The sequence below is a fragment of the Xyrauchen texanus genome, chromosome 23, assembly GCF_025860055.1.
Source record: "Xyrauchen texanus isolate HMW12.3.18 chromosome 23, RBS_HiC_50CHRs, whole genome shotgun sequence".
Classification (NCBI taxonomy): Eukaryota; Metazoa; Chordata; class Actinopteri; order Cypriniformes; family Catostomidae; genus Xyrauchen; species Xyrauchen texanus.
In genome coordinates this window covers 39,188,586-39,199,961 of record NC_068298.1, presented here as the reverse complement: position 1 = coordinate 39,199,961, position 11,376 = coordinate 39,188,586, and the positions used below count along the sequence as shown (strand labels likewise).

General features: G+C 37.4%; 1 protein-coding gene across 2 annotated transcripts in view; it reads right to left on the bottom strand.

Annotated features, from left to right (window-relative positions):
* Positions 1-6,522: 6,522 nt before the first annotated feature.
* The window catches only part of gabra4 (gamma-aminobutyric acid type A receptor subunit alpha4), a 61,516-nt gene continuing 56,662 nt past the window's right edge, over positions 6,523-11,376 (bottom strand). For both annotated transcript variants that reach the window (XM_052089154.1, XM_052089153.1), the window contains one exon: positions 6,523-11,242. In XM_052089154.1, coding sequence (XP_051945114.1) covers positions 10,691-11,242 — 552 coding nt within the window. In that variant the 3' untranslated portion in view covers positions 6,523-10,690. The remainder of the gene's footprint in view (positions 11,243-11,376) is intronic.

Here is an 11,376-nt window from a genome sequence, read left to right as displayed (position 1 = left end):
TTTGTGAGCTTTCATTATAGAAGAAATTACCATTGAGTCACAAAACGAGAGAAGAGGAGAGAGAAACAACAACAAACATAAGAATCAGCCTGAAGTGTGTGTGTGTGGGTCCAGGTCCAGTTTGCAGTTGGCCAAGAATGACACCAAATCTCATTATCACAGTATAACTGCTTGGCTTAAAATTGCCTCTCTTAAACTGCCAATTCAAAACAGACACAATAAAAGCTATTTACTGTTATTACTTTGAAGCTGCTGTCGCCATGGCAGCAGTGGTTATTTTTGGAGAAAGGCTGACTGTAATAAAGAGGCCATATTTGCTTGAAAATATTTTTATCGTGATTACTGTTCAACAGAAATGATGATGGAGGTCGATTGTTTGATTAATGTATTTTTCCAGACTTGAAGTCTCATTTGTTTGCCATTTTCCTTTCTTGTTTTCTTTCTTTCTTTCTTTCTTTCTTTCTTTCTTTCTTTCTTTCTTTCTTTCTTTCTTTCTTTCTATCTATCTATCTATCTATCTATCTATCTATCTATCTATCTATCTATCTATCTATCTATCTATCTATCTATCTATATATTTATCTATCTATCTACAGTGTGGTGAATAAGTATTTGCCCCTTCCTGATTTCATCTATTTTTGCATAGTTTTCATACTAAATTGTTTTAGATATTCAAACGAGATATAACATATAACAAAGGCAACCTGAGCAAACACATTATATATGTATTTTCTTTTATTGAAGCAAAAAAGTTATCCAATGCCTATCACCCATGTTATAAACTAACTGCCCCCTTAAACTGAATAGCTGGTTGTGCCGCCTTTAGCAGCAACAACTGCAACCAATCACTCCCAATAACTGGAGATCAGACTTTCACAACACTGTGGTGGAATTTTGGCCCACTCTTCTTTGTAGAACTGCTTTAGTTTAGCCACACTGGAGGGATTTTGAGCATGAACTGCTTGTTTAAGGTCCTGCCACAGCATATCAATCAGGTTCAAATCAGGACTTTTTAGTAGGCCACTCCAAAACTTGCATTTTGCTTCTTTTGAGCCATTCAGAGGTGCACTTACTCCTATGCTTTGGATCATTGTCTTGCTGCATAATCCAGTCGTGCTTGAGCTTCAATTACCGGACTGATGACCGGATGTTCTCCTTAAGGATTTTCTGGTAGAGAGCAGAATTCATGTTTCCCTCAATTATTGCAAGTCGCCCTGAAGCAGCAAAGCATCCCCACACCATCACACTACCACCTTGACCATATGATGTTCTTTTTGTTTACTACTTACCAGAGGTGGGTAGTAACGCATTACATTTACTCACATGTTCCACAACCAGAGTTGGTGCCCTACGTAGGTTGTGTTCTCTGCGCTTAGAGAGTGGAGGTACTGCTGTACAGAACTAACGATCTAAATACGACACTGAAAACTGTAACTACACTGAAATAAGAATCCACACAAGACTTTAAAAGCTATGAAATAGCGAAAGCAGGCATTAATAATGCATGATCTTGCTTTGGTTTATATTTCAGCATTATATATAATGTCTTGTGGGACATTTTCATGTTTTCACTGTAATAATTACTAGAAATGTTTCCAAACCTGTCTTCTTATTGACTATTTCATCCAGATCTGACAAGAGCCTTGAAGGGATAGTTCACCCAAAAATTACAATTCTCATTATTTACTCAACCTCATGCAACCCAAGATGTGTATGACTTTCTTTCTTCTGCTGAATTTAAATGAAGAAGAATTTCTCATCTCTGCAGGTCCATTCAATGCAAGTGAATGGTTGGTAACATTTTCAAGCTAAACAAACAAACATAAATCAGTATAAAAATAATCCATAAGATTCTAGTGGTTAAATCAGTTTCTTCAGAAGTGATGTGATAGGTGTGGATGAGAAAAAGAGAAACAGATCACTTTGACATTCTTCTTGTGTTTTTGGTGATTCACATTCTTCTCTGCATATCATTTTTGGGTTAACTCTCAGCCATAATTTAATATTCTGTCATAATTTATCTACCCTCATGTTGTTCCAAACCAGTGTAATGCTTTGTAATATGTGGAACACAAAATATGTTAGACAGAATGTTATGGACTGACAGTCTTGGTCACTTTCAAAAAAACAAAAACAAAAAAAAATATCAAGATCCGGCCCCGCCCTCCACCCTGTCACATTCATCCCTCGTTCTCTCAGGCCGGGGACCCCCAGCATGATGTACATCCCCACCCCCTTTCCCTAGGGAGGAGCGTGCCTAACGCCCTGTCTGCCGGCAAGTCATCCCCGTCTACCTGGATGAGGGAGGGGACAAGTGCAGGGAAGCAAAAAAAAAAAGTGGCACCTACACGGCGTAATGGCGAACGCGCCAAATTAACAAAAATATTTTTAAAAAGAGAGGGAAAGGCCAACACGGAGCGGCAGTGGCGGAGAGAGGAGAGAACCTTCAATGGATGACAGCCGCGCCTCCCTGGAGGATTGGAGGCAGTCTTCTGGCCCCTGGCGGATGGAATGCCCATCGCATTCTTGTAAAACAGATGGGTTCTCACCCCGCCCCTGGCAGTGGTTCTCCCACTCCAGGCGGTCGGCCCGGAGCCCCTCCCCGTTCGTGATTGGCGGTCTCATACCCCAGGCTGTTGGTTAGGAGCCCCTTCTCCCTTCGTGGTCGGCGGCCGTTCGTCTGCTCTCAGTCGGCTGGGCTCCTCCATCCTCCGGCGGATGGCCGCAGCTGCTCCGTTGGGGTGGATGGTAGTGGCGAGGACTCTACTACGGTGCACAAGTTCACCAGAAACAACAATATCCTTCACTTTTTTAATTACATGACCTTAAGTTTTGTCTTCCAAGTTGCGCAGTGCAACAACTTGTGTTTTACTAAAACACAATTAAGGTAATCACACATCGGACGAGAAGCGCTACGCCGCATCATGGCTAGGACACAGCACAGGTATCAAAAACAGGGCACATCGATGCAGTTCAGGTGGCAAACAGTACACAAAAAAGTTACCAAGGCTTTTCCCTTCTTCAAGAATGAACAATGCTAGAGTAAATAATCTATGTACTTTGATAATGATCTTATTGGTTATTCATCATTATATTCCACAATGCAGTGCTATACTGTTATTTTACAGGGCACAGGTTTTTTTTGTTTCTCGTGAAAATATACTGTTAAATCCTGTCAACATTTACACGATATACTGCTTTTAAGGTTGATTTATACGTTTTCTTGATTTTTATTGGTTTATTAGTTGTTTATTTTCCCATAATGCCTTGCAAACAACAGCTATTTACTATAAATCTAGTCACTTTACAGTGAGCCTGCTCTTGATCTCCCAGAATGCAACATTTTTGACATCACACTATTTTATTTAAGACTCACAGTAGATTGCTGTATGAATTTGGCCGTAAATTTACAGAAATGTTTTGCAGTGTTACTCACCGGAGGTTGCTTTTTAATTTCTCAAGAGACTTAATAGCTTTCTCAGTTATGTTTAATTGAATATTAACTTTGTCTTATAGATGTTTCTCCAAACATATCTTTGGAGAAATAAAAATAGACTCAAATAAGACAATTGTTGACATGTACAATAATAGAACTTTCAAACTAATGTGAATAGCACAGCTCTTGAGTTGGTCTTGGAAGAATTTTATTAGAAATGTTTGAGTTCATATTGAAATCTCTGACTTTTGTATTGCTGATGTTGGTCTAATCTTAAGAACAGGAAATAAATGATCATAAAAATGAAAAGAGGAACATGCATCTCATGATAACTGTAACAGGATGATGGACAGGTCGATGCACAGTGACAGGATGCACGTAACTATGCGACTGAGGGGTCTTTTGGTTTCTTTTGGTTTTATGTCCCAAAACTTGCAAAACTTTTTTTTTGTTACACACTAAAGAGTAGACACTTTTCCATCAAAAAAAGAGTGCACACTTTAAGGGCGCAGTATAAGTAGATGAATAGGGATGTTGTTTTTAATTAATATAACTATAAATAAGTGTTTTTATTAAGCATGTATAACATGTAAGTTAAAATGCTCCATATTTGGCAACAATAGGATGAAATTTTCCATTTATATGTATATTGTTATTACTGTGTTTCAATTATTTCTAACACATTTGTAAACGACTTATTAGTCTTGTAAAGTGTTACTGTGAGAATGAATCTCCTCACAAGCACCCATATGTGAAAGAAAGAAAGAAAGAAAGAAAGAAAGACATTGGTTCACATGTAACAGATGTGTCATATATGTTTATGTCTTTCTCTTCACTCATTGGACAGTATTTGTTCTCATCATTACGACACATCATCAGGCATCAGTTTTCTTGCATAGAGCGGTAAGTAAAGAGTATACAGTATACAGTACAAAGACATTCAGTTACTTATTTAAGTTATTTACAAGAAGCTAATTGATTTTTCCTTTCAATAACTGTTTTTTGCTTTCCTATCCTAATTTGTTTACATCTAAACACAATCTCTCTCTTGCTTCATTTCGCTGGTTGTACACGAGATACATTAGTATATCAGTCAAGACAGTTACTGGCCCCGAGACATGCTCGTCTGTTCTGTGGCAGCTGCAACAGTATGACTTACTCCCTTTCTATGTTCAAGAAGTATAGAACAAATGTTTCATCTGACAGTTAACAATTAGAAAAATGACTGATATCACAATATTATTTGCATAAAAAAAGATAGAAAGAATCAACCCAATTAAATAAAAAGGTATTGAAGTAACATCAATAACTACTTCAATCTCTGAAGAATCATATTCAGATGCCACAAATTGCTTTCGTATAGTTACATCACATCTTAAATGCTAAATGTCATTGCATTAGATAACACTATGCTAAAGCTTTTCCTGTAACCAAGGGTATTATACTAAAATGTGGTTTATGAGGACATTTTTAGTGTTCCATTATTCAAATCGTCGCTTAAAAAACATGTAAAGATGCATACAGTTTTTTGTGAGGGGTAGAGTTAGGGTTAAGGGATAGAACCTATAGTTTGTACAGTATAAAAATAATTATATCATTATGTCTATGGAGAGTCCTCATAAGGATAGCTGCACCAACACAGATAGATAGATAGATAGATAGATAGGTAGATAGATAGATAGATAGATAGATAGATAGATAGATAGATAGATAGATAGATAGATAGATAGATAGATAGATAGATAGATAGATAGATAGATAGATAGATGTGCTCAAGCACAGGTTTGTAAAACATTGTGAAAAGGAAGAAACTGCACTAACGTACTTCTCGCCTTCACGCGAAATGGCAGTTCCTTGCACTGTTTTCCAGCAGTGGTGGTCAACCGCTGCAGAATCTACAGCACCTCTGCAAAAGATAACATATTTTCTCTATTTGTAAATGTCCAGTTGCTGTCTGAATTGAATGTTGGTGAGATAAAAAGGTCATATACCACAAAATAGTGGCAAGGAAACATGTCTTTATATCCAGCGCAACATTGCCCTCCCACTCATTCAGCAGCCTGGGTTACGGAAATATTTTCCCCATTCATTTCTTCCAGAGACTTTTCATAAAATCCCTCAGAAAAGAGTTATAAGCCATGAACCAAACCAACCAGGTGAATTACAACATCACAAACTTTGTTTTGAGGCAAAAAAAGGATTTGAAAATTGGACAATTGGCCACGGTTCTCTGATTGGTGAAGCTTGCTGGACCGTTGGTAATGTAGTTGTTTACGTGAATTCTGCTATCAAAGATGATTCTTAAACAATGAATATTAAATAGCGTAGACGGATGTCTTCCACAGAAGCATATAGCCTACCATTGATGCACATCTCGCTGACCTCCACCAGCATCATCTTGGTCATAGGATTGACTATACATTCTCTTATAATAGAATACATAGATGATAAATTAACACCATCTAAAGCCTCAATCAGGCAAATAAATGGACACTGCATCTAAGTGCACTTCTGCAAACAATTTAGGATGGAATTCAAAGACACTTAATCCTTAATCTTATAGCTCGTAAAAAATCATTTAGTTTAAACAACATCTACTTAGTTTACTTACTTGAAACAAGACTTGTTTCACACATAGATAACTAATATTGTCATTTTATTCATGCTGTTTCACCAGAGGGGAAATGGCCCCCCTAGTGAGCCTGGTTTCCCTGAGGTTATTTTTCTGCAATATCTTCATCTTATGGAGCTTTGTGTTCCTTGCCACCATCACCTTCGACCTGCTCACTGGAGGCATAAAGACTACACATTTTAAGGCATGCTTTTTAATATTGTAATTCATTATAATGGCACAACGAGGACTTTAATAGCATCGTCTTTTTGTTAGAGCATAATTTTCTGTAAAGCTGCTTTAAAACAAGGTGTGTTGCGGCAGGAACACGACAACATCCACAGCATGCATTCATATTCACAAACAAAAGATTCTTATGAACCTATTCTTTTTAGTGAATCAAAACAGCAACCAGTGAAATTGAAAATGACTCTTTTGAATTGGTTTTAATCAATCATTCAAAAAGACTCACAAACTGACTCATTTCCCTTATGCCCTTATGTCTTTAAAGACACATATTTGCAATAAGATGTTTTATGTAAAAAATATACATTTTTAAACCATCACATTTCTCATCGAATAATGAAGTGTTGGCAGGTAGTATGTAAATGGTATTGAAAAGGTTCATAATCAGTAATAATCAGAATATTGGTGTACGTGTAAACATAGCCGGTGAAGAGCATGTTTGAGATGAAATATGAGTAAATATCGTTTGTTAGCAGAATGTTTTTATTGGACATGATTTCCAATCAAGATGTAATTTAGCCACATTATGCAATAAGTGTGAAATATTATTTAATTGTGTGTATTTAGGATACATAAAATGTTAGCTATGACACTAGCCTTAGCAAGACCATTTTATTTTCAAAAATGTAAAAAATGAATTTCCTTCAGCATCATTTCCAGCACAGAATTATATTAAACATTAAACAGAATTTGAGATATGCTGGACATTGGTGGGAATTCTCAGGACTTTCCAAAAAAAGAAAAGGAAAAGAAGACATAACTTTCCTGTGATGACTGCACAGACACTTTTGGACATTGTTAGTAAATGAAAAAATATAAATAATAAAAAAAAGAGAAATAACGAGAGTGAAAAAGGATTTAACGAGACTTTACTTTCTAGAGGTCCACAGTGCTAAATGTGCCCAAAGTTGAAGAACACCCATACACTGGGCTGTAAGCGGAAAATAAAAGTGGCTTTTTTAATGACCTTTTTCTTTTTGTCCCCTTCAACCAGTAATGCAGACAGTCTTTCTTATATATGTATGTTCTCTTTTTATTTTGGAAACAGTCTGGTGGACAGAAAGCTAAGTTAATAGGTCATTAGATTAAATGTGCTGCCTCGTTAAAAAGTAACCGCTCAGAGTCCAGTCTAACCAGTGAGAAAGTCTCTCTCTCTCTCTCACACACACACACACACACACACAGAAAAACATTTTATATGTATGCATGCATAGAATACACATGCACATTTCTTCTAATTAATCCTAATAATAAAAAATTATAATAATTTAATGAATTAATCAATCAAATTTGTGCCACATATGCATATACAGTATGTGTTGTATGTCATATTTAATAGATGGTGGAATGAATCAAGTCAAAAGCCATCTGCTAACAACTCCCAGGATCATCAGAAGGCTGTAACCTTATTTCACAACACCAGAGCTTCAGTGCAGCATCTTCCTGCACCCGTAAGAACAGCAAAACAGACGCCACACACAGATCTAACAGCGGCTTTCACACCATCAATTTCTGATTAATCGCAACGCTTTTCTTTTTGTTTTAAAGGAATAATTCACCTAAAAAATTCACCCACATGCTGTTTCAAACACAATGCAATCCTTAGATTTTGTATATATATAATGAATGATTTTATTTTAACAAGGTTGGCAGTGATTGGATGATGCTGGCCGTTACTTTGATAAAGAATTATTTATTCAGCTTTACAGAAAATCAGTTGCAATGTCTATAACGACTCAAAAACATGAATGACCAACACTCTTATATGTGACAAATCAGTAGTGTGATCTCAGGAAAAATATATGACTGTGGCAACATTTTTGGAAAATGTATTACGTGGTTCATTATTGCGTCAGTTCTGAGGTGAAATGTCCATTGTGTGGTGCTAAAAATGAATAAAACTTTCTCCCAAACAGATTTACTCACCCTTATCCCATCCCAGATACATATTACTTTCTTTCTACTGTTGAACAAAAATTAGGATTTTTAAACAAAGATTTCAGCTCTGTAGGTCCATACAATGCAAGTAAATGGTGGCCAGAACTTTGAAGCTCCAAAAATCACATAAAGGCATCATAAAAGTAATTTATACAACTCCAGTAGTTTCATCCATGACTTCAGAAGTAATATAATAAGTGTGGGTGAGAACCAGATCAATATTTAAGTCCTTTTTAACAATAAATCTCCACCATTGACCAGCCCCGACCAGTAGGTGGTGATATGTACAAAGAATGCAAATAGCAAAAAAACTAAAGAAGTGAAATTGAAGGTGGAGATATAGGTCTACAGTATAGTAAAAAGGACAAAAGCAACCGCATCATTTTGTGGTGCTTCTATAGCACTTTTGGCTCACATGTCGAAAAACGTGCTCTTCAGGACTCGTACCCTTTACATTGCAAGTGCAACAATCTGTCAGTTGAGCTACTGCGCAATCTGATCGCACTTTAACCAGCTTGTAAATGCAGTTGGTTATGTAATGCAAACGTTAAAATGTACCACCGTACAAGTCATGCGCAATAGTAAAAGAGTTTAGATAAGAGTCATAAGAGAGCACTGTGTGACGAGCAGGGTGAAAAGTGTTTTATGAACTGATAATCTGCCGCTTTACTCGTGATTTGTGTGAAAGTGAATAAAAGTAATTGTTGTTGTAGTGCCTCTAGTGGTCATTTCACCCAAAAACTGCCGCGATACATGCGTCGAGCAAAGTAATTCTTTTAAAAGTTATTGTAAAATGTACGTGTAGTAGCGTGATTCTAAGAGCTTTTGTGTTCCGCATATGAAAAAAATTCACACAGGTTTGGAATTTCATGAGGGTGAGTAAATAATGATAGAATTTTCTTTTTTGGGTGAACGTGTCCTTTAACTTTTACTGAACATTAATTTTGTGACGTGACGAATGATTGGTGTATACTGAATATCTCAACGAATCACTGCTTTTGATCAAATATACACTTACAATAAGCAGCCCTATGAGGATTTCATGACATTGTTGTTGTTGGCACTCTTATGATGACCTTAAAAGTCAGTTTGAGCTTCCCATCTCGACCCTGAGCAGTTGCCATGGAAACGGGCTCCAGGGGCAACATGATCACAAAGGAAGTCGGCGTGCTGTTTTCAAAAGTTCCGATATCCTAGGATCGGTGACAGTATATCGACTCACTGATATATGAGATTTCACGGCAGACATGTTTGTATCTGTTTCAGTATGTTTACTTCCATGTGGCTCCACCTGTAGTGCATTGCATCATCAGTGTGAGAGTCCCGGGTTTGTATCCACACTGAAACCAGGAAGTAATTGCGTTTGCTTAATCAGTGTCAAGTGTGACTCACAAGTTGCATTCTCCCACCTAACATTTAATTTCCACTCTACTAATGGTTAGGTTTAGGTTTGGGGATTGAGTCCATAAAATATGCATTCCTCTTCACTGTATTACATCCTGTACAGCTGAAAGGAGCTCACATCACAATTTGCTTTTGGCGACCTCTCCTGGACATAAACGGAACTCACACGTGACTCTACGCCTTACAACATTTACAGCTTTGGCCACTGGGGGCAGTGTTTCACTGTGATTTCACTGTGTGATCATGATGCCAGGGGTCCGTACACACGTGCTATGTGTTTCATATAGTTAAACTCCATCCCTATGTCACACTACAATCTTTCTATCAGAGTATAAGCAAAAAGACATAAATACTTCAATAATAAAACCTAATCCAAAATCAAACTAAACTAAAAACAAGCCATTCAAAAACAAAGAATACCAGAGAGAAAGCCATCATTTGTGCTTTAAGGACTTATAAGAAAATTCTTGAAGTTTCTATAAAAAAAGAATAGACATGCATTTTTTCACCAAGAAAAAAAAAAGCCATTTGTGCCACAGCAGTTTACATATACCATGTTGCTTTATCAAATCAGATGTGTAGTGTCATAACAATGTCAGAAATGTGTTTTCTTGGCATCCATGGAGTGAATTCAAATCTCCAAATGAAGGAATCTTTCAGAAAGTGTCTCTATATAAAAATAGACTAAACGGCCTGTATTGTTTTTTTTCTATATTCAGTAGTATCTTCCCTGCTGCAGTGGATCTGGCAATATATAGGACAGACCAGAAATATGGCTATTCAAACAGACAACAGAAAAATCTATGATTTATTCCAGTGAAATTGCTTGAATTTTTTTTTGTTTTGTTTTGTTTTTTGTATTAAATTATTTTTAATTATCGTATATACACATGCTAAATCTGGAACGGCCCTTTTGATAATCAATGAAATAAATGTTTTTATATTATTTCACCAAATAATCTGTTGAGCCGAATAGTTGACATAATCCTTCGAAGGGGTCTTTATTTCATCAGTGAATTGTAGAAAAAGTGTTCAAACAAACAAGCCAGTCTTTGTTAGCCTCCCTTGGCCTCCATGGTGTCTTTGGATAAGTACACCACCCAGTACACCATGTTGAATGCCCCAAAAGACACCGGGAATAAAATACGTGCATATTCATCGATTTTGCTGGCACCCCCTGTAGCGGGAGGCGCGGGTTGAGCGGGTTGAGCAGGTTGAGTGGTGGTTTTGGCTTCCTTCTTTTTAATGTTCTCTAATTTAGGCCCGAGAAGATGGTGAAGAGGGGCGGAGCCAGTGGTGGGTGAGGGTTTTTCAGGGGCTGTTGGCGTAGAGGGTGGGGCTGGGGGTGTGGTTTTAGAGGCTGAGGATGAAGTGGCTGCATTGAATTGGCTGGCCGCATTGGGGCTGAGACATGATTGGCTGGAGAAACTGCTGGTACCCTCTGAGGTGGAAGATGATTGGCTGGTCAGAGTCGGTTTGGACGCAGCAGTTCCGCTCTTGCCAGACGGTTCTTTCGATTCGGTTCTTTGGGGTTTCTTAGCGTCAGGTTGCGACTGAACGCTGGAGTTCACGCGTTTCCTTAGGTTGCCATTGGTGTCTGAGTTTTGCTGCAGAGAAAAAAGAACATATAATTAGAACAGATGTTCACAGCAAACTAGCTAGTTATTAGTGGTACTTCGGGGATTTAAAAATACTCTAACCTTAAATAGTAGGTCTAAACTCCAGCACCATTTCTGCTACG